The sequence below is a fragment of the Odontomachus brunneus genome, unplaced genomic scaffold, assembly GCF_010583005.1.
Source record: "Odontomachus brunneus isolate Ranch 3 - 2012 unplaced genomic scaffold, Obru_v1 Obru_scaffold_187, whole genome shotgun sequence".
Taxonomy (NCBI): Eukaryota; Metazoa; Arthropoda; class Insecta; order Hymenoptera; family Formicidae; genus Odontomachus; species Odontomachus brunneus.
Genome location: NW_022639637.1, coordinates 314,078 through 337,906, shown reverse-complemented (window position 1 = coordinate 337,906; position 23,829 = coordinate 314,078). Strand labels below are relative to the sequence as shown.

Genomic DNA, 23,829 nt, shown 5'->3' with positions numbered 1-23,829 from the left:
ATTTCTGTAAAACTTATATTTTTTTAGATTTTTTAGGATTTCCATACTTTTTGCTCACCCTGTATGTACTAAGTCTATGGCTGGCACACTTCAACACACTTCACATAGCTGGCACACTGGGCCGTTTGAGACCGCAATCACTAAAATGCTTGCTGCGTAGAAGCTATTGATTTTTTCACTTAAAAAAATTCCAAAATAGTTTTCAAATATCGACTTTAAAGATGTCATAGACTATTTTGATAAAATGTAATATTGAGTATGGAAAAAATTCGAGAACGTAAAAAAAACGAAAAAATGACTATTTTTACTAAAAAATTGATAATTCTTTCATTTTTTCATATTAAGAGCTGAAAATTTAACGTGACACTCTTGAGATATAACATTTTAAGGAAAAAGATAGTTTGATAGTGGCCGTTTCAAAAATGGTATTTATTTGGAGAGTTGAAAAGATGAATTTTAGTCAAAAAAGTACTACTTATTTTTTCAAAGTATACTTATTTTTTCAAAATATATTTGTTTATTTATTAGATATGCATTTTACTTGATGTACACATACATGTTCACATTAATGTACAAAAATTATTCTTACGATCTTATCATAGCAGACATATAGGCCGAAGTCGTAACTGATACATTATCTAATATATATAAAACCGGAATAATATAATACACTCTTTAAAAAACAAATTAATGCCGTACAATATTATGTACTTACCTTTTTCTACGTCTTGATGACAAATACTAATGGAAAAAAAATTCAGAAAACAATTCTTTGAATAATTATAGCTAGCACATTGGAGTTTCTGATGGCACCACTCCGTTTCACTCGAATACCATAGTTAGATTGACGCTTTTATAATTACGCTAGATAATCCAGAAGAAAGAGGGTTCCTTGGACAAACAACAGATGATGGCACAAGCACCATTTTCGTACTATAGAGTAAATTGAAGCTGAATTAAGCTGAATTAAGCTAGGGCTTTTAGTGCCAGCTAAGGGTTAAAATCAGTTCTGACGATTCTCTTATGAATGTCACTTACGCATTACATAACTGTAATATCGTTTAAATGGGAAATTACAACTAACGTGTACGTTACATACAATGAGACTTCTTTAATAAGCCATTAGTCATAAGTTTTAAGTAAAAATTGTTCAAAATAATCGATTGTGATTGATAAATTTGCTTGCGGCTTATGACTAATAGCTTATTGTAGAAAACCCACAACATATTACATTGTACATTACATTTCGTTACATTATGGCAATGTAATAATTATATTATTGTGTTTGTTACCCAAGAAGAAACACGACATTGGATAGATGTCTTATAAACGCATTTAGATAAACACGGAAAGGGTTCTTTTAAACGCCTCTAATAGACATTTTATAGACGTATCTACGAAACGTCTTATGTAATCTATACAGCGAGAAATGATTCATTGATTGACGTTTAAAACAATGTCGAATTAACTTTTAATACATTTTAATCAAAATAATTGTATGTGAATATATTCATATATATATAAAGCAGTTTTAATAATGTATAATATATCGTTATAATGTACTGCGCTTTAATTATCTTTTATCTTAGGTATTATTAAAGTACAATATATTACAAAGCTGTACTTTTTTTATTTAGAAGGGTGACCGAGGTTATCTGTCTACGCTATGTGTCCACAGTACTGCTGTTGTAGGTATTAAAAAGCAAATATCTCTATCATTTCAGTGAGTAATTGAAAAAGTTCTATGTAGGAAATTTCTTAAAAATGCTTTTGAATCCCTTTTGTTTACTTATTAGAATGACAAATATATTTACCTCATGATATCTAAGTAGTACACACAGTAGGGGAACCCAGGATATAATTGGCACTGTAAGGTTTAAACAAATTTTAAACATATTAAAAATAAATAAATCAATTTGGTTTTATACTAAAATATTCTTTGGAATATCTACTATAAGAAAAACACAAATGTTATTGCAAAAGAATTGATTAAAAAGACGAAATTATTGTTTTATTGAAAGCGTGCATTAACTTCATAATGCTGTTTATGCACTGAGAAAAAAATTTACTAAAAAATAGAAAAATTAATTAAATTTAAAGAAATAATGTGTTTACATAGTACTGCAGAATAATTTGTTTCAATTAAACAATTATATTAATTTTCTTCCAAAAAATAATTTTCGATTAAATAAATAATTAATAAAATTCAAGAAGTATTTTCCAGATTATAAGAAATGTTTATTGGAACAAAAGTAATAATTGTTGCAACAAAATAATTTCGAAATAGTAATAGTTTATGGAAAGAAAATGTTACTTTGTCTTAAGCAAATCTTAAGCAATATGATGAATATAAAAAGGTTTTGTACAATGAAAGTTATACTTATTGTTATATTAAAAAATAGTTTATTTGAAGGTAATTTGAAAGTAATTAGTTTTCTTTGAACCAAATCACTATTAAATTGCAGGCAATATTTTCTGCAATGTAGTAAATATTAGTTTAAATTATAGCTTTATATATTTCCTAAAAGTAAAAATTTATTGAAATATAAATATAGCTTTGTAATAAATAAGCCAATGATTTTTGCAATAAATAAATATGTCTTAACTTTTAAAAAAATATTTCCTGTAACGTAGTAAATATTTATTATATTACTGTTTCATTTTGTACAAGAGAATAAATATTTACTGGGATAAAAATGCAGTTTTTTTTTATAAAAAAGCAAATATTTTTGTAAAATCAAACAAATTTCACATTTGATTCAAAGAAATGTTCCTTAGTTCCAAAAAAATAGTTATTCAAAGAAAAAAAATGCAACGTATTAGTAGTGTGCATTAATTTTAAAGGATTTTCAAGAGATGGCGTAACTAGTACTGTATCGCATCGAGCCATTGTTGCTATCTTCATGTCAAAGCACCATCATGTGGCTTTAGTTTTCAATATGTGTCATTTTGCCGAGTGTAACAACATTGTTTTTTTGAGCATTGAATATGTCGAATTTTGTGCTAGCAAAACGCAATTTGCGGGAATCTTTGCTTTTTTGCTTCCATTTGAAGAAAAGTGCTGCGAAAAGTCAACGAATGCTGTTGGAAGCTTATGGTGATTATACTTCATCGATTTCAACATATGAGTACTGCTTTTGACACCATAAAAAAGGTGATTTTGACACGGAAGACAAGGAACGTCCAGGCCAGCCGAAAAAGTTTGAAGATGAGGAAGTGGAAGCTTTATTCGATCAAGACCCGAGTCAAGCGCAAGAAGAACTTGCAGAATCATTAAATGTTGATCGATCAACGATTTCCAGACATTTGGAGGCCATTGGAATGATTCAAAAGCAAAGAAATTGGGTACCGTACGAGTTGAAGCCGAGGGACATCGAAAAGCGTAAAATGACCTGTGAATTGTTGCTTCAAAGATACAGAAAAAAAAGTTTTTTGCATCGTATCGTAACGGATGATGAAAAATAGATACGCTATGTTAATCCGAAGCGCAAAAAATCATGGTGCAAGCCAGGCGAACCATCAACATCGACGGCAAAGTCGAATATTTATGGCGCCAAGCTCATGCTCTGTATTTGATGGGATCAGCTGGATGTAGTATATTATGAGCTGCTCCAACCCAACGAAACCATCACTGAGGAACGCTACCAACAACAATTGATGCAATTAAGCCGAGGATTGAAGCAAAAACGGTCAGATTACGCGAGAAGACACGACAAAGTGATTTTCCAGCACGATAACGCTCGGCCACATGTTGCTAAACCGGTCAAGGAAACGTTAGAAGAGCTTAACTGGGATATTCTACCACACCCGCCGTATCTCCAGATATTACTTCTTCCGATTACCACCTATTTCGATCGATGATTTATGGCCTGTCTGAGCAGCGCTTCCATTCTTATGAGGATACCAAAAAATGAGTCAATTCGTGGATAGCCTCAAAAGATGTGTTCTTTCGACGTGGAATCCACCTATTACCAGAAAAATGGGAAAAAGTAATGGCTAGCGATGGACAATATTTTGAATAATTAATTTGTAACCATTTTTTCACAATAAAGCCATATTTTTACTAAAAAAAATCCCTTAAAATTAATGTACACTCCCTATTAAAAAAATATTTTTTAATATCAAAGAAATATTTTTTAATATTAAAAAATATTTTTTAGCTAGTCTTTTTTAATTAAAGTTCCTTTTTATATTATATTTTTATCTTTTCCTGAAATTTTTTCTTGAATTTAACACATTATTATCTCACTGCTATTTAAATTGTATTTCGAAAATTTGCTTACCATTGAGATTCAAACCTGAGACTTCTGCCTCTTGAGTCGTTTATTTTACCTACTGCACCACTGTCACTTTCATTAACAGATACTTCTTATTGTATATCTATATGGTATACTCATGTACGAAAAAAACAAATAATTTATTTAAAAGAAGAGGGTAGATACTTTTAAATGTAAAATATATGTTTAAAAAGAGTATGTTTGAAAGTATATTTGAAAAATATTTACTTGTTTTAAAAGTAAGTAAAATATTGGGAGTACAAATTAGTTCGGTCCGTTTTCAAAAGATGGCTCTGGCTGTTATGAATGTTTCATAGTGACAGCTGATTTCAGGTGGTTTCAGAGAGGTTAGACATCTGTCAATAATATTCAGTTTATATCGCTTTGAGTTTCATACAAAACCCCTGTTTTTTACTGTGTTGAATATGTCAAATTTTGTGTTAACTAAGCAGCATTTGCGGAAGGTTTTAATTTTCTGCTTTAATTGGAAGAAAAGTGCAGCTGAAGCGCATCGAATGCTTGTAGAAGTTTATGATGACAATGCTCCAACTGATAAATTATGTAGGGAATGGTTTCGATGTTTCAAGAATAATGATTTCAGCGTTGAAGACAAGCCTCGCTCTGGACAGCCAAAAAAATTCGAAAACAAAGAATTGGAGGCATTACTCGATGAAGATCCGCAAGAGCAGCTTGCAAAATCATTGGAAGTTACGCAATAAGTAGTTTCCGTACGATTGAAATCCATGGGAATGATTCACAAGTAAGGCAATTGGGTGCCTTATGAACTGAAACTGAGAGACATTGAAAGGCGATTTTTCACTTGCGAGCAGCTGATTCAAAGGCAACAAAGAAAGAGTTTTTTACATCGGATTATGACTGGGGATGAAAATGGATATTCTACGATAACCCCAAGAAGAAAAAATACTACGCTATGCCCGGTCAATCGTTGCCATTGACCTCAACATCAACACCAAAGCCGAATATTCATGGTTTGAAGATCATGCTGTGTATCTGGTGGGACCAAAAGGTCTTGTATACTATGAGCTGTTACAACCTGGCAATTCCATTATGGGCTATCGGTATAGGCTACAATTGATTTGTTTGAGCCGTGCATTACGAGAAAAAGGGCCGGAATACGAGCAAAGACATGACAAAGTTATTTTTCTGCATAATAACGCTCGGCCTCATGTCGCAAAAGTCGTAAAAAATTAGTTGAAAACGTTCAAGTGAAATATTTTACTGCACCCGTTGTATTCGTCGGACATTGCTCCTTCTGATTACTGATTGTTCCGACGGATGCAGCACGATTTAGCAGGTCACTGGTTCACTTCTTTCGCAAAAATCGAAAATTGGCTCCTAACTTGGATTGGCTCAAAAGACGAGACATTTTTTCGAGATGGAATTCGAAAATTGCCTAAGAGGTAGAAAAAAGTAGTAGCTAGCGATGGACAGTACTTTGATTAATCTGACAGTACTTTCATTCATTTTGTTCTGAAATAAATGCATTTTTGACCACAAAAAAACGGACCGAACTAATTTGTACTCCCAATATAAATAAATTATTTTGTTAATTTAAATAAATTGTTTTCTGATAGTGAGAGAAACTTAATTTAAAACATAAAAAAGATACTTTTAACCCGTAACAGATACAGTGTCTTTTTAGTCAAGCTACAGGTACAGTGGGGTCCAGCGAACCCCAATAAATTTTTGCCATTTTTAACATAATAATAAAAGGTAGAAAGAAAAACGCTTTATAGTTCAAAAATAATACTTTACGAATGTTTTATTACAGCTAGACATGTATAATAACAATCTCAGTTTTTCAGTAATCTAAAAGAAAACGTTAACTGATTATAAAATGAACACAATGTGGACAGTGTTGAAATAAAATACATTGAAAGACAAATAATCGGAAAAAAAATTTATGTTTTAATCTAAATCCACAAATTATAGATTATATAAAAAATATAAACAAGTATTGTTAAATTAAATACAATATTAAAATCTTACAGGGTTTTTAGATGCAATCGTTACAGATAGTGCTTGCACACTTGGTGCATACTGGTTTATTGCATCTAACATATACTTCTTTGGACTTCATATCTTTATTTCTAGGACATTTATTATATCTTACTCTGAATGGCAAAATAATTTTAGATCTTTCAGTTTCTTCAATTTTTAAAATAGATGAAATTATTAAACATAATGGCTTATGAATATATTGAGTTGTAAGACGCCTCTTAAGTTCAGGTTCTACTACTGAAAGAGCTTTTACTCTTTTGCATGAAGAATGAGTCATATTGAGCTAAAGATTAAGAAAATTATTTTCATAAAAGTAACCTTAACGGTACAGCTCTTATAGAAATATCATACTAAGAATTATTGATAATTACTTATTATCCAGTATTTTTAATATCGAAAATAAGTAATTATCAATGATTCTTAGTATGATATTTCTATAAGGGAGTGGCGTCATTGTGACCTCCTGACGAAAAACAAATGCATATAATTCGTAGCTACTTACAAATAACTCGATGATCTTTTCTTATGTCACACTGAAAACTGTTACTCGAAAGGTACTGAAAATATTAGCGCCATATAGTGGATAGTTTAGGAATTATCACGAAAGTAAAATTAGTTTGGGTCCCTGGGACCCCACTGTACCTGTTACCGGTTAATAATAGAGCATAATTTATTTAGATTTATAAAATGATTTATTTATATTTCATTTATTTTTAAAACAAGCAAATATTTATTTAAACATAGCTTTTAAATTAAAAAAAAAACTAATTTTCTTCTTGGAAGGAAATCATTTGTTTATTTTTATATATGGGTATTTTAAATCAAAGGAATTACGTTTTTTATCTAGAAACTCATAATTTTACAGCTCATTTTACAAATTTAAAAAATATTACTTTATATTTGTTACATGTTTTGTAAACTCAAACAAATACTTCTTTAAGTTAAGAAATTAAATTTAACAAAATATATTTCTTTAATTTAACGAATTTTTTTAGTGCAGACACATCAAACATATTATTTTAATATTTTTTAATTAAATTGTAAAGGCGTTATATTTCACTATTACAATAAAAAAATTATGTTACACGAGTTACCCACAATTCACGTGCAACGTATATTATGAAATCTCAGCAATGGTAAACAAATTTTCGAAGTACAATTTAAATTGAATTAAATACATTTTTTTTCAGTGTGTGATCATTATTTACAACGCAAGTGTCGATAGTTACATAGTAATTTCTTAAGAGTTAAGAATAATTTATTTAATAACAAAAACATTTGCTTTTTTATAAAAAAAAACTAATTTTTCTTTGTTTTAGTAAATTTTTTTCTTATATTTATATTTGTATTTATATTTGTATTTTTATTTATATTTGTATCTCAGATTTGACTGATCATTTGACAGTCATTAATAATATTAGATTAATAGTTATTAATAATATGAAAGATATGACGCATAGCCTTTCACATATTTTTGTTAATTTACTTAAATAAAAAAATGTTATTTGTAAGAAAAAAATATTTTTCAAAATTTGGAAAACGAATTATTTACTCGAATAACGTAATTGTTTTCGTTAAATATAGACACTGAGAAAAAATTTTCTTAAATTTAATAAATGTATTTAAATAAAATGAAATTAGCACTATTTATTTAAATAACATTTTAAATATAAGACCTTGTTTATTTTTAGCAAATTAAAGCATTAAAATTACCAAAAGATTTCTTGTTGAAAGGTTTGCTTTAATAAAACATACATATATTATATTGCAACATAAGTTATGCTAAAATGTAATAAATAAATTGTTTAAATGAGTCTGAATTTCTTAACTGTGAAAAAGGAAATTTTAGTAAACACTTGTCTAAATTAGAGCTTTTAAAATTTTAAAGATAATAAATGGTTTGTTTAAAATAAAATATATTTTTTTTAGAGTTTATTATATTTAAAGAAACGTATATTTGAATAAAATTTATATATTACCTTCATTTAAATAAAGGTTTCCTTAAATATAATAAATGACACTTAAAAAATAATGTTTTTTTTTATTTAATTCGTGTAAAAAATATTTTTTTAACTTTTCATTTATTATTTGTAAAACTCTGAAAAGTAAAATCGAAACAAATATTTACTAATACATCATTTTTAGATTTATGAAATTCGTATTTAGTATTTTAAGAATCCATTTCCTACATTTCAACAAACCTGCATTGCATTTTAGAAAACCTGTGTTTAATTCAAGTAAACAGTTCAACAAAATGTTACTTGCTAATTTTAATACTTCCATTTTCTTTAATTAAACAAGAAGGTTTTACATTCAAAGTATTATTTAATTAAATAAAGTTAATCAAATTTAAGCTAATGTATTTATTATAATTAAAAAAATTTTCTTCAGTGTGCGGGGTATAATGGGATACTTTACAAAACTTGCTTATTTTTCAAAAATTAATGTTCAAAATTGCTTAAAAGTGACTTGGAACACATAATATAAGTAGGAATACAATATTGCATTTCTAAAAATTTTTTATTAATAATACTTTTCTTGTTACAATACATGTGTATATTTCTGTCATTAAAATATAAATAAAAATTGAAGTTTCGTGTAATATCTGTGATTAATATTTGGTATAAAATTTGCAAAACAACATATATATTTATAGTATGAAGAGAAAAAATAAAATCTTAAGAACATAACGCACAAATTAGTACCCGTTATGCCTCGAAGTATATAAGTTTATTGGAAATAATATAAAACATCATAGACAAATCGATATTTGCACAGATTCTTTACTAAAGTGACAAGAAAAGGTCATTGTTTAATAATTTAAATGGAATTACAATAATAAAAAACAGAATTTTATTATTACTTACTTTATGCAAGTGTTTAAGAAAAACTGCAACTCGCGGAAAACACAGTGACTCTCACAGCACATTAATATTGTCATAAGGTTACAACAATCTTAAATTGTAAGATGGTAACATTACACGGAGGCTAATAAACCTGTCACTAACCTTAATCAAATTTAAGCTAACCCTTAACCAATAACATAAAAATGTTCGTCCATGCTCATTCCATTAAAATTACATAAACCTTATACGGGACGATATATTACAGTTAATATAATATGTCTAGAACCTTTCAATATTTTTAATAAGAAATTCTTGATAAAGAAATATTATTTATATTCAGCTTAGTCAAATTATATTGATTTTAAATGAAACTTTTATTTGATTTCCTACTATTTTCACACCTGAAAATTTACTCAGTACTAGTCGGACGCGAACTCGAGACCTCAAATACCTCTAGGTTCCTAGTTTATCATCTTGGCTGCTGCGCTATTTCTTCAACTGATACTAAGCGTTTTTTATTATCCCCATATGCAGTAATTATAATTTTCTTATAATATTATTTAATACAACTACAATTAATAAATTATGTAGTCCAAATATTTCATATAATAAAAGAAAAGTCAGGGATATACATAAAACTAAAGCATTTGAAACGGCTATTGAATAGAACCTAGACTTAATTTTATTATTAATATTTTAATTTAATTTAATTGTATTTGCTTTCTTAATAAAAAAATTTTTATATATGAAAAAAGTTGTATATACGATTAGTGATTATTAATAAAATATATTTCAATTGTGTAATATTTTCAAGATACACAGAAAGTGGAATAATTACATGTAAGTTTGCTGAAATATTAAAGATTATATTAATTTTATGACAATATTATAATGTAAGGTTATCTTGCAAGGTTAAGGACAGATTGCAGTAACGTGCTCATTAAAATATGTAAGCTTATAACTTACCCATAACCTTACTGCAATGTTTGGTGCTGTGAGGAGAGCGCATTAAACAATTTTTAATAACTTTCAGCTAAAATTAATATAACAACTTATAACAGCATACGGCAAGATATAATTAACAGTAATTATTGCATAATATTTTATTACATGATAGCATCTTTGTAAAAAGATATCAACTATTGTATATCCCATTATATCTCATGGATCCATTATGCCCCAGGTTCCCCTATATAGATAATAAACACATAGTTTTCGTAGACAGATAGTTCAAGATTTTTCTAATGTATGCTGCAATAATACTTAAAACAATATTAAAGTACGGTTTATTAAAATAATATTAAGTTTATCACGCATTATAATATATTGTATTTCCAAGTATTATTAAATCGCAGTACATTATAATAATACATTATGTATTATTAAAATATTTAACCCACTCTTGTGTAAATATTAAGTTTTTTGTGTCTCTAAGAAAATACAATAACAAAAGTACATATGGCGTCTAAATTAAATATCTCTAGACTTTGTTTTAAACTAGACGCTTAACGTCTAACAAACGTCTCTGTCTAGCAGACGTCTATCCGATCTCGTATAGAGATCTTCCCTAGGTACATATATGTATATTAAATAAGGTCTTTGAAATTTTAAGAAATTGTGTTACTCGAGCTTGAGCTTTAATATACATAATGTATGAAAATGTATCTTTTGTTTGCGGTATTGTACATCGCTGATGTCATAGAATTTTTTTTTGGATTGATATTACTCGCATCAGTTTTGTTGATATCCTTTTAGGACAGCTAGTCACATCGGAGATAATTATGGCTAGCGAAAATGGTTGTCCCATAGAATTTTATCGGATCGACGTAGACAAATGCGATCCGGTTTTCGACAAGGAGTGTCAAGGTAACAAGTATATTCCATTTCTGCGAGCGGATTACGATCGTCAAACCGGGCGCAGTCCTAATAGTCCACGGGAGCAGGTAATTCGCAATTTTCTCGAATTGTAGATCCGTTTTCGAGATCACATAATTATTAAAATCGCATTCTCTCATTCGAAACGCTAATACGCGGTTATATCACGCTACTAAGATTCTGAGACGAAATCGTGAGAAATAAGCTTTGTATACGTGAGGTTGCAGATAAATAAAGTGACGAGCTGGATTGATGGTAGTTTCGTCTATTCGAGCAGCGAGGCATGGGCCAACATAATGCGCACTTTCAAAAACGGCAGTCTTCTCATGGAACAAACGAGACAATTTCCCGTGAGAAACACTATGCGCGCGCCTCTCTTCAATCACGCGGTCCCGCATGTTATGCGAATGCTTAGCCCGGAGCGACTATATCGTAAGTAAATAACGTACTTGCGTATGCAAACTTTATTTCAAAATAGACAGATCACTGTTGTAATATATAAACATCTGATATTTAATAATTTCGGACATCACTACGTTGTTCTGTTACTTTGTTTTTATTTTACGTTATTGTTTTTGCACTGAATAATTATTGTATTTAATCATGTCCATATTCTATACCTTTTGTTTTAACTGTTTCTGCAATTAATTTTCCGACTCTTGCAAAAGCATCTGACAATTAATTATATTATATAGTTCTCGGAGACCCAAGAACGAATCAGCATCCACCGTTGTTGACTCTAGGCATTTTGTTTTATCGGTATCACAACGTTGTAGCCGCTCGTGTACAAAAAGAGCATCCTAATATGTCCGATGAGAATGTTTTTCAGAAAGCTCGTCGAATAGTCATTGGAACAATACAGGTGAATTTACGATATATTTACTTCTAGTATATATTTACTTCTGATATATATTACTTCTGGTTGCTTTTTAAATAAATATTCAATAAGTATACTAAATTACTTATTTTTAGTACAAAAAGCATGCGTGAAAGAGAGAGGGAAGGGGGCAAGAGAGAGAGAAAGAGAGAGGAGAAGAATATTCATAATTTTATATAAAATTATGAACAAATATAATAGAAGAATTAGAGAATTAATTGAGAACAATTAATGAGGTCTTAAATACAATCGCTCGTATTACATAATTACAATAAATTTTGCGCGCATGTTGATATTTATATCGATTATTTGTATACAAAATTTGTATACAAAATTTGTCGATCTTACAGAATATTATTCTTTATGAATATCTTCCGGTGTTACTAAATGAGGACCTGCCATCTTACAATGGCTACAAACCAGATTTGCATCCGGGTATAAGCCACATATTTCAAAGCGCCGCTTTTCGTTTCGGTCATACCCTTATACCACCAGGTATTTATCGACGAGATGAAAACTGTAAATACAGAAGGACCAACATGGGTGAACCAGCTATTAGATTATGTTCTACATGGTGGGATTCAAATGTAAGTGCGTTTTATTAATTATTTATTTAAATAAAAAAATACTTTAATTTCTAAAACTACAAGTAAAATTAATTAAAACACAATTAAAATTAAGAGAAATTTAACGTTGAATTTAAAAAGTTAAGAAGAGTTACAACGAATAATGGATTCTCTCTCTAAACTATGAGATTGAAATAAAAGTAAATCTAAATTTTTTCGAGAATCAATCGTAATAATAGACTGCTCGTAGGAGATTTTAGCTAATAGCACGATTGAGGAATTGTTGATGGGCATGGCATCGCAATTAGCGGAAAAAGAGGATAATCTTCTCGGTACCGATATTCGCAACAATTTGTTCGGTCCAATGGAATTCTCGCGTAGAGATCTTGGCGCGCTAAATATCATGCGAGGTCGAGACAATGGTCTGCCAGACTATAACACAGCCAGAGTGCGTTTCAAATTAGCTCGACGGAAAACGTGGAATGAAATCAACCCGGAATTATTCAATAAAAACCCATCGTTACTGCGTACGCTTATTGAAGTTTATTCTAACAATCTCAACAATGTCGATATTTATGTTGGCGGCATGCTTGAATCCAAGGATGGACCCGGTGAACTCTTTACCACAGTCATAAAAGAACAATTTCTTCGTTTGCGGGATTCCGATAGGTTCTGGTTCGAGAATGAAGAAAATGGGTGAGTGAGTTAGCTCCTCTTAATTTCCACAAATATGCCGTATTGCATAAAAATTGTACGTGCGTACGTACATACATGCATGTGTGTGTAGAACGCGAATTTTATTTGAAATAAATTATATGCATATATAAGAATGTATGTATAACTGGTTAAATTGATCGTGCAAATTTTCTCTATTAATTTTTTCGTAACAACTCTGTTTGTTAGTATTTTTACTAGGAACGAGATCAAAGAAATCCGTCGTACCTTACTTTCGGACGTAATCACGAACGCGACCAGTATATCATCTAATGCGATACAGAAGCAAGTGTTCGTTTGGTACAAAGGCGATCCGTGTCCTCAACCTTTCCAATTAAATTCAACGATACTCGAGTCTTGTGTTCCTTTACAGCGCTACGACTATTTTGAGGTAATCACCTGTAATGCATAAATGATTGTCTTTATCTGAGAAAACTGGTGATGGATCATGCATGTCGCATAATGTTGATGTTTTTATCTGTGCTGAAACGTATTCTTTAAGGAAAATAATAATAGCTGCAAAGTGAGCACTTATTGTATAATTTTAAAGAGTTGATAATTGATCTTTTAAATGAAAAGCTAAAAACATGCACGCGCATATATGAAATAATATGTTGTAACACAAGCATAGAACTTCTTTAATATCTCCATTTTTCTTCTTATTAATTTAAAATAATTTTTTTCTTTCTTTAATTGCAATCTTAATTGTGGAATTGATTCAAAACAACCCTAAATTTTACTTTTATTTAAAAATAAAGCTAAAGTTTGCAGCTCTTATACAATATAAAATTCAAAAAGGATATATAGAAAAATTTTCGAAAACTTAACATAGTTTTCTGTGAAAATACATATCATAGGGTAGCGAATTCGTCTACATCTACGTTTGCGTCTTCCTTGGATTCGTACCAATTCTGTGCGCCGGTGCAGGATACGGGCTGGTAAAGTTGCAGAATAGAAGACGGCGAAGATTAAAGATACTTCAAGAGGCAATTCAAAAGCGAAATGATGGTCGCATCTGTGTTGATAAGATGATTGTACGTGAATGGCTGCACGCGAACCATCGTCGTCTCGTAAAAGTGAAATTTGGGCCAGAAGCGGCTTTGCACATCGTCGATCGAAAGGGGGAGAAACTACGTACATTCGACTTTAGCGGTGTTAACACTATAACTATGGAGGTGAGAGAGAGAGGGAGAGAGACGCAAGACGTTTGTATTCTTTATAATTATAAATAAAAACATTAGTTATATATTAAAAATATATATTATATTTAAATAAAACATCTAAAAGTTATACCATCGCGCGGATGTTTTACTTCTAACTTTCTTATTCTAATTTTTTATTTTCAATTTCTTTAATTGTTTAATTCTCTGGTACTAATTTGTATAGTTTTAACGAAGCTGGTTTTTTAAATCGCTGGAAAAAAACAGGAAAAAAAGTTTTTTGCGAAAAATTGTTTTTTTTTTAGAAGAATTGTTGTAACTTAAAGAATTACTTAAAAAATATTTTGTTACTTAAAGAAAAAATTTTTAAAAAATATTTTATTTTATTTAAAGAATAAACTATGGTTTCATTTATTTATTTATGTGTGGTATAATTATACACCAATAAGTAAATATTTTTAAATACATATTTTAAACAAGTAAATATTTTCGTTTTTTAGTCAAATTAGTTTATATTAGTAAAAATTTTATGTTTGTTTTTACTTATACTTAAGATTATTATAAATAAATAGAAAAAAGAAACTTTAACGTCAAAGATTGTGAAGTAAAAACATACAAGAATAAGAGTGTTATCATAAACTCAAGTTTTAATAAGTACTTTCAACAGTATAAAAACATTCTCTGTAATAATATAGTGATTACTATATAATTGATATAAAATTGTAATATAATGAAACAAAAATATATAGGATACAAATATAATCAGCCCTTATAGAAATATCATACTAAGAATCATTGATAATTACTTATTTTCAGTATTAAAAATACTAGATAATAAGTAATTATCAATGATTCTTAGTATGATATTTCTATAAGGGAGCTGTCAATCAGTTTGCAAACTCTGTCGACAAAACAACTACAAATTGCGGATACAAAAGACTACAGATTTGTCGACAGGTCATATTCAATCTGTTGTCAGACTGCTAATAGATTGTTTACTGGATTTATTTACTTTCAGTTAAATGTATGTAATTATCTTGTTTATGTAAAGAAACAAATGTGACAGGTTCTAACCAAACATGCATGAATTTTTCTATCATTGGGAAAGGAATCGAAAAAATTCACGAAAAAATAAAAAAAGAAAAATTTATTTTCTGTGTTTTCTTCAAATCTTTACTAATTTGCAAGATGGAATGTCTCTGTTACATTTAACTTTAAAACGTTTTTTTTATTTCCAATACAAATATTTTATGTTAATAAAATTTTATTTTGAAATTAATATGTAAAATATTTAATGCTAAAAATGAAAGAAACGTAAAGAAAGATGTATTTGAATAAAAATTTTGGTTAAAGAAGTATTTATTTTGAATTAATTAAAGAAGTTATAAATTAAGTTTGTGAAAAATTATTGAAAAATATGTTACTTATATATAAATATAATAATTGACACCAATAATCCTCGAAATTATCGAGATTGAATTGATTGAAATAATTTATAATCGTATATGTTAATTAGATAATTTTATTTACTCAAATAGACAGAGAGATATTAAACATAATATACAAACATCTAATGTATATCTTGTGATAATATTATAATAAAACAATATATTTTAAATATGTTTGTTTTAAGAATTACGTACTTATTACATAATTCTAATAAAAATATTTACTTTCTATCACTATAATAATTTTTGCTTTTAAAAAATTTAATCGCTTCTGTTTCCTAGTAAAATAAATAGCTATTTGCACATCAGAATATTGCCGTAATTTTCATAGCATCGGAAGTGACCTCTTTTATACTTTTATACTTTTATTCTTTTATACTTTTATTACTGATAAAATTCTAGTTATATGAAGACACAGTTATGTATATTCGTATTAGTCACTAAGCAGATAATATACTGAAATATGACTATCTATGTTATTACGCACTGATCTACACTGAGCTTCTACTCTTACGTTTCTTTAAGTAGCGACTGATTCATAACTTCACATCGTACAGCCAGTAATAATTAATTGTGATTTCAGGAGAGCGAAAGTGGACATCGTAAGGCCTTAGTGCTGTTACGCATACCACGCGATTACGACCTTGTCCTTGAACTCGATTCGCTGGCTTCACGTAGAAAGTTTATTGCGAAATTGGAGGCGTTCTTGGCGTCACAAAAAAAGCATTTCACACTCACTAAAATCGCGCGGGATATTATGCTTGCAAAAGCGGAAACCAAAGAACGTCGACAAAAGAAGCTCGAACAGGTTTGTTTTTAACCTTTAGAATATTGTTGGTGTATATATTTGATCAATGAAAACCATCGCTGTGGCCTGCGGGTATATATCTGCTCAGAATAGGAACAATTAGATAAATATCGGCCATACCGAGTGTTTAGAGAGCTCCGCGCTGCTCCGTCTTCAAAAGGTTAAGGATATTTCTCTTATAGTATAGTATAGTGTAGTGTATTTACGAATACACCTAAGAATTCATTAGACATTGAATATTTATTTACAGTGAGTCCAAAAAGTCTTCGTACACTAGGAATTCGTACACTTCGTACTAGGAATTTTACAGAAAATAGTTTATTTTTATATGATAATGAATAATAAACAAATAATCGTTTTTACATATGATAAAGTCTCTCTTTCTTAACAATATACCAGAAACGAAACCTATAAATTAATAAATATTATACTCAAAAACGATATAAGAACGAAATATAGTAATTTAGTAATTCGCAGAAAGTGTTCGTACACCAATGATATCGGTGATAAAAACTTATCTTAGGTAAGGAACACATATCGTATGTTTACATTTCTTGTCTATTTATATTTGAGCCTTGTTCGGCTTTATATATTGACGCGAAATTTCACAGTCGTTCTCTACTTGATGAAAATGGGTCGAACAAGAAGCAAGACTACCGCGGACGAAAGACAACTTATTAGACTGTATAATCAATGCAAGTCATTAAATGAAATATCAAAACTGATTGGGAGACCGCGTTCTACAATACAGAATATTATTAACTGCTTTGACAAGACCAGAACAGTAAAAAACAATGCAAGAAGTGGATGCCCGTCTGTCTTGTTGGACAACGACAAACGATTTATCATACGTTAAATTAAAAAAAGATCCGAAAACTAGTGTCCCCATGATAGTTGCGGAATTGCTGAAAAGACAAGTCAACGTCTCTGTAAATACAGTGAGGAACATATTACACAAAGAGGGATATCATGGACGAGTAGCCAGAAAGAAGTATTGGATTAATGAAACCAATCGCAAGAAGTGTTTAGAATTCGCTCGTGAATATCAAACAAAACCTCTAGAATTTTGGAATAAGATCATTTTTATGGTTGAAAGCAAGTTTAACTTATTTGGATCGGACGGGAACCAAAAGGTATGACGTCAGAAAAATGCTGAACTTTAGCCAAAAAATTTGATACCCACTGTAAAACACGGAAGTGGCTCTGTGTTACTTTGGGGCTGCATGAGTGCTTCTGGTGTAGGAAATATTCATTTCATCCATGGTACTATGGATCACAAAGCGTATATAAATATTTTGAAAAATAATCTCCATGCCAGTGCCGAAAAAATGAGGTTCCCAAATGATTTTATATTTCAACAAGATAATAACCCCAAACACACAGCCACAAATACTAAGTTATGGCTCTTTTATAACACATCTAAACAGCTGAAACACCTCCCCAATCAGCTGATTTAAATCTTATAGAACATTTGTTGAGTCTTCTAGAAAATAAAATAAGAAAAAGATATATTTCAAGCAAGAATGACTTAAGACAAGCACTACAAGAGGAGTGGAACTCAATTACAGCATCTGACACATCCAAATTGGTTCATTCTATGTCCAAACGTCTACAAGCTGTTATAAAAGCTAAAAGCTATCATACAAAGTATTAATATGATTTTGTTTTTTCATTTTGCTTTGTTTCTAGTCAGAATATTGTATTGTCGCTTGCGAACGGAAGAACATAGAAGGAAAAGGATGTACTAGGTGGCGGCGGGACGCCGTGCGTTCGAGATCTGCGCATCTTTTCGTTTCAGAGAGAGAAAAATATCGAGAACGCAGTCTTGCTAGGCCGAAACTCGAACCCGGGTCTTTCGCTTGCCGGGCAACTGCTCTAAACCACTGAGCTACCTGACGCTCGACGCTCACGACACTCTCCTCTCCCTAGATAACGCTCAGAGATGCCATTCGCAAGCGACATTCAATTCGAATATTGTACAAACACTTTCTGCGTATTACTAAATCACTATATTTCGTTCTTTTGTCATTTTTGAGTATAATATTTATTAATTTATAAGTTTTATTTATGGTATATTGTTACGAAAGAGAGACTTTATTGTATGTAAAACCGATTATTTGTTTATTACTTATTATTATACGGAGATAAACTATTTTCTGTGAAAATTCCTAGTGTACGAAGACTTTTTGAACTCACTGTAAGTATGATATTATATATAAGAATATATTAACTATTTCTAAAACATGCAATTCACTTTTCTCTTTATAATACATATGTTATAATACATTTTTCTCTTTATAATACATATGCAAACAAATTTAAAAAATTAATTATTATTATATATAAAATAATTATATTTTCGATGATACCGTATATGCGATAAATTTATCTTTAGTTCTTCAGAGAAGCATATGCTTTGACTTTTGGTTTACGGCCCGGCGAACGAAGACGTCGATCGGAAGATAGTGACACTGGTGAAGTCGTTACCGTAATGCGTACATCTCTTTCTAAGAGCGAATTTGCGAGCGCCCTTGGTATGCGACCTGATGCAGTTTTTGTAAAGAAAATGTTCAATATCGTCGATAAAGATGGCGACGGTAGAATTTCCTTCCAGGTATAGGTCATTTTTTGTTTTAATTATTTTTACTATTATACTTTATTTGATCACATATCGTACAGATTGTTTTCGATTTTCAAAATTACAAATTTGATATAAGTTTATATTTATATATTTGTTTATACATTTGTAATAATAATAATAATTGTTATTATATAAAAAGGAGAATTATACAAAATTTATAGAGCAAGAAAATAAAATGTTATTGGGTGTACAACTTAATTCGGTCCGTTTTTTTGCTTGAAAAACGCATTTATTTGAATAATAAAATAAATTAATACATTATTGAAAGTATTGTCCATCGCTAGCCACTACTTTTTTCCATCTTTCTGGCAATTTATGGATTCCGTCGCGGAAGAAGCGTTCATCTTTTGAAGCCAAGAATGAATCGAGCCAATTTTTGATACCCTGTTCTGAAGTGAAGTGTATTCCAGTCAAAGCGTTCTGCATCGATCGAAACAAATGGTAGTCGGAAGGGGCAAGGTCTGGGCTATAAGGCGGGTGAGCCAGAACTTCCCATCCGCTATTTTCCAAATAGTTTTTAACCGGAACAGCAACATGAGGCCGAGCGTTGTCATGGTGAAAGATTATGGACTCGTGTCTGGTCGCATATTCTGGACGTTTTTCGGCTATAGCTCGCTTTAAACGGATCAATTGTCGCCTGTAGAAGTCTCCCGTGATGGTTTGACCAGGTTTTAGCAGCTCATAGTGGATCACACCCTTCTGATCCCACCAAATACAGAGCATTACCTTGGCATCATGGATATTCGGCTTCGGCGTTGATGTTCCCGGTTGGCCGGGCTTTACATACGATTTTTTGCGTTTCGGGTTGTCGTAGTGAATCCATTTTTCGTCCCCGGTAATGATTCGATGCAGAAAAGACTTCTTTTTGTACCGTTCAAGCAACATTTCGGACATGCAAAATCGTCGTTCGATATCTCTCGGTTTCAATTCGTATGGGACCCAATTTCCTTGCTTTTGGATGTATCCCGCGGCTTTGAGCGGTTTCGAAATAGCTTGTTGAGTAACTTCCAATGTTCTTGCGAGCTCTTTTTGCATTTAACACGAATCTTAATCGAGTAATGTTTCTAATTCTTCATCTTCAAACTTTTTCGGTTGACCCGCTCTTTGTCTTCAACACTAAAATCACCACTTTGAAATCGTCGAAACCATTCTCTGCAAGATTTATCCGACGGCGCAGATTCACCATAAACTTCCACAAGCATTCGATGCGCTTCAGCTGCACTTTTCTTCCAATTGAAACAGAAAATCAAAACTTCCCGCAAATGGTGCTTATTTGGAACGAAACTCGACATTTTCAACGCAGTAAAAATTAAACTTGTTGTGGAAAACTCAAAGGCTTGTAAGCAATATTTGGTTGACAGATGTTGACACTTCACGATACAGCAAAAATCAGCTGTCGCCGTCAACCATTTATAGCACCTAGAGCCATCTTTTGTAAACGGACCGAACTAAATTGTACACCTAATACAACGATAATGAATTCCACTACTTACTTGAATTAATATTAAAAAACTTACAATCCCAACGTGAAATGATTTATTGATCGACGATATAAATAATATAGTGTTTAATATAATGAAAGATGAAACTTGTAAAAATTCTAATATTTAAATATTCGAAAAATAAATGATAAATATAAATATCCATGTCATGTTGATTAGACATGTTTTTATTAAACGTAAAAATGTGTAGTGGAAAAAGTAACTAATAGAAACTGGCATTACTAAAGGCATTAATAAATTTCAGGAATTCTTGGACACTGTTTTATTATTTTCTCGCGGTAAAACCGAGGACAAATTGCGCATTATCTTTGACATGTGCGATAAAGACAGCAATGGTGTGATCGATAAAGAGGAATTATCAGAAATGTTAAGATCCCTGGTAGAAATAGCACGTACTACGAGTCTCTCGGATGATCATGTTACAGAACTGATCGACGGCATGTTCCAAGTGTGTCTTCATTATTTGAACATCACGATACTTCTACCAACATATATTAATTAAATCGATCATGGTTTAGGATGCCGGGCTTGAGAGAAAGGACTATCTCACATACAATGATTTCAAATTGATGATGAAAGAATATAAAGGAGACTTCGTCGCAATCGGTCTCGATTGTAAAGGTGCTAAACAGAATTTCCTTGATACATCGACGAATGTTGCGCGTATGACAAGCTTTCATATAGATCAACTACCGCCAGAGGATTCGAAGAGTTGGACGCGTAAACAATGGGACGCTATATCAACATTTCTCGAAGAAAACAGGCAAAATATATTCTACCTCTTTATGTTCTATGTTGTTACCATAGCTCTCTTCGTCGAAAGATTTATACGTAAGTATATGGTCAAACTTAAACAATCCCAGAAAAATAGAAATGCTGAACATAATATACAAATATTTTCTCCCACACAATAATATAACGTCTTAACGACGCCAAAAAATTTTTTAAATTTTCTACATATCTTAAGATATGTCAGAGAGACGTCTTTAAGGGGAGAACTTCGTGTAAATCAGTCGAAAAATAGACACTTTTAAGGATTAAAAAAGAAAAAACTGTCCAATAAAGCTTTTTGAAATTTTTAGTGTATTTAAATGCACACTCAAAGAACTAGAAAACATTTTCTTTGAGCAATAGTAATGGATATTTTGATAGTTAATAGAAGTCGATGTCGGAGACCTCGTTTTTGACGAGATAAACTTGCGTATATTCTAGCGGTCTTAGTTTTAATTTTGCAACAAAAATCCTAAAAGATTTGTTTTTTTGTTAATAAAAATCATGAGGAATGAACTTAAAATTGTTTTACAAAATTGGAAATTTAATAAAAATAAATGACTTCGAAAGGAAAGGTTCAAATTTTACAGAAAATTTTCATCTTAATTGTATGAGAAAAGTTGCTTATATAAATAAAAATTAATTACATATAAGTTCATTCTATTATAAAGTAATAATCTATATGCACGCATAAGCGCAATTGGTTGAATAGTTTTTGAGTTTTGATATACGCAAGTTATGAAAAAGTAGTTTTGAGAAAAATCGCGTTTAAAGTTAACGAAACAAATAAATAACAGTTTTTGGAAACTCACAGCCCTTTTTGATTATTCTGCAATTCTAGCTCCATATAATAGGTTCTCGGTTTCCTCGAAAAATTGGTTTTTTACCATTTGTTTATGTTTACGAGCTATTCGAGCCTTTATGCTGCTACGAGTTTAGCGCTCCTGTCTGCTCAATCGCTTGCTGTCCAATAAATCGGCGTAAGTTTTGTATTGCTGGCCAATTTTAAGTTTTAAAACATCCATTATTTTTAGCACTGCAGAATAGCCCTTGTTAAATATGCTAGCAGCAATATTAGCAACTATTTCTATTATTTAAGTGCCAGCATGTAAGTGCTTGGGAGCTAGTCGCCAGATCATTGCATTTAGATTCTCATTAGTATTCTGTATATGCCCTCCCAAGCATCTCTCGACCACTAAGAAACGTTAAAGTCTATTGTGAAAAAAGGATTAAGTCGAGAAATGGGAGGGGTCCGGCCAAAATGCGTAGGCGGCTCTTATATTTGCGCGCGGCGCAGATATAAACATGTCCGTAATGTCATTAATATTTCGAAATGGGCTCTAAAACTTTAGGATTATATTCTCCATATAACAAGGATTCGATTTAACGAAAAAAAAATCGATTTTTCCGACCAATTACATCCCTTAAGACTACTTTAAGATATTTATATATCAAGAGACGCGGTAGCGTCTCGCACCAAGTGAACACGCGAAGCGAGGAATGGCGTGAGACCCGCCGCGTATAACTTACGTCGACCAACTAGTTCAGTATAGGCAAGATTTCTCGTTCGACTATAACAGTTAATCGGATGAATTTCTGAATAGGCTCTATCGATTTTTTGGGGTCGATTTGCTTAATAAATCTATTTTTATATTTGTCCTACATAGTTCATGAGAGGAGATATTTTAGTGTAAAGTCCGAAATGACAAAATTTTACGATTAAGAAACGTTCTACTACCAGGTATGTAAATATAAAACCGGAATTTTTGTATAGAAAATACACGTTTATTGTATGAAAATGATAAAAAAATATTTTATTCGAAGTATTGCCCATCGCTAGCTATACATTTTTCCCACCTGTCTGACAATTTGTGGATGCCACGTCAAAAAAACTGTTGCTCTTTTGAGGCAAACCAGTCATCGAGCCATTTTCGTATATTTTCGTAAGAAGTGAAGCGCTGCTTAACAAGTGAGTGTCCCATCGATGCGAATAAATAGTAATCGGACGGAGCCAAGTCTGGTGAGTAAGCCGCATGCGAAAGTATAAGGTGTAGTAAAAAGAAATCCATTATTTTTGCATGAAATTGAAGGCTTTATTTAGCATAGTTAGAATGATCCGATTTAGGTCAAATATGCACCGTTTTATTCGATAACTTGTTGCCATTTTGGAGGTAATTCCATTATGCCTCTCTCATAAAAACCCTTGTCCTTATTGGCAAAAAACTGGGACAGTCGATTTTCACAAGCTTCTCTTGAGGCGAATTTTTCACCAGCAAAATCATTCGCCATAGACAGGAACAGGTGGTAATCACTTGGTGCCAG

The 23,829-nt window shown here is 30.9% G+C and overlaps 1 protein-coding gene across 3 annotated transcripts in view; it reads left to right on the top strand.

Moving 5' to 3' along the window:
* LOC116851674 (dual oxidase) overlaps nucleotides 1-23,829 on the top strand; it is a 143,335-nt gene that overhangs the window by 106,328 nt on the left and 13,178 nt on the right. Inside the window, exons 5-15 of one of the 3 annotated variants that reach the window (XM_032831328.1) lie at nucleotides 10,901-11,088; nucleotides 11,248-11,452; nucleotides 11,716-11,882; nucleotides 12,248-12,484; nucleotides 12,714-13,159; nucleotides 13,367-13,568; nucleotides 14,035-14,352; nucleotides 16,369-16,593; nucleotides 18,989-19,207; nucleotides 20,981-21,184; nucleotides 21,255-21,567. In XM_032831328.1, the coding sequence (XP_032687219.1) occupies nucleotides 10,901-11,088; nucleotides 11,248-11,452; nucleotides 11,716-11,882; nucleotides 12,248-12,484; nucleotides 12,714-13,159; nucleotides 13,367-13,568; nucleotides 14,035-14,352; nucleotides 16,369-16,593; nucleotides 18,989-19,207; nucleotides 20,981-21,184; nucleotides 21,255-21,567 (2,724 nt within the window). Of the gene's footprint in view, nucleotides 1-10,900; nucleotides 11,089-11,240; nucleotides 11,453-11,715; nucleotides 11,883-12,247; nucleotides 12,485-12,713; nucleotides 13,160-13,366; nucleotides 13,569-14,034; nucleotides 14,353-16,368; nucleotides 16,594-18,988; nucleotides 19,208-20,980; nucleotides 21,185-21,254; nucleotides 21,568-23,829 lie in introns of those variants that run through there. The other 2 variants (XM_032831329.1, XM_032831330.1) reach the window with 2 other exon arrangements.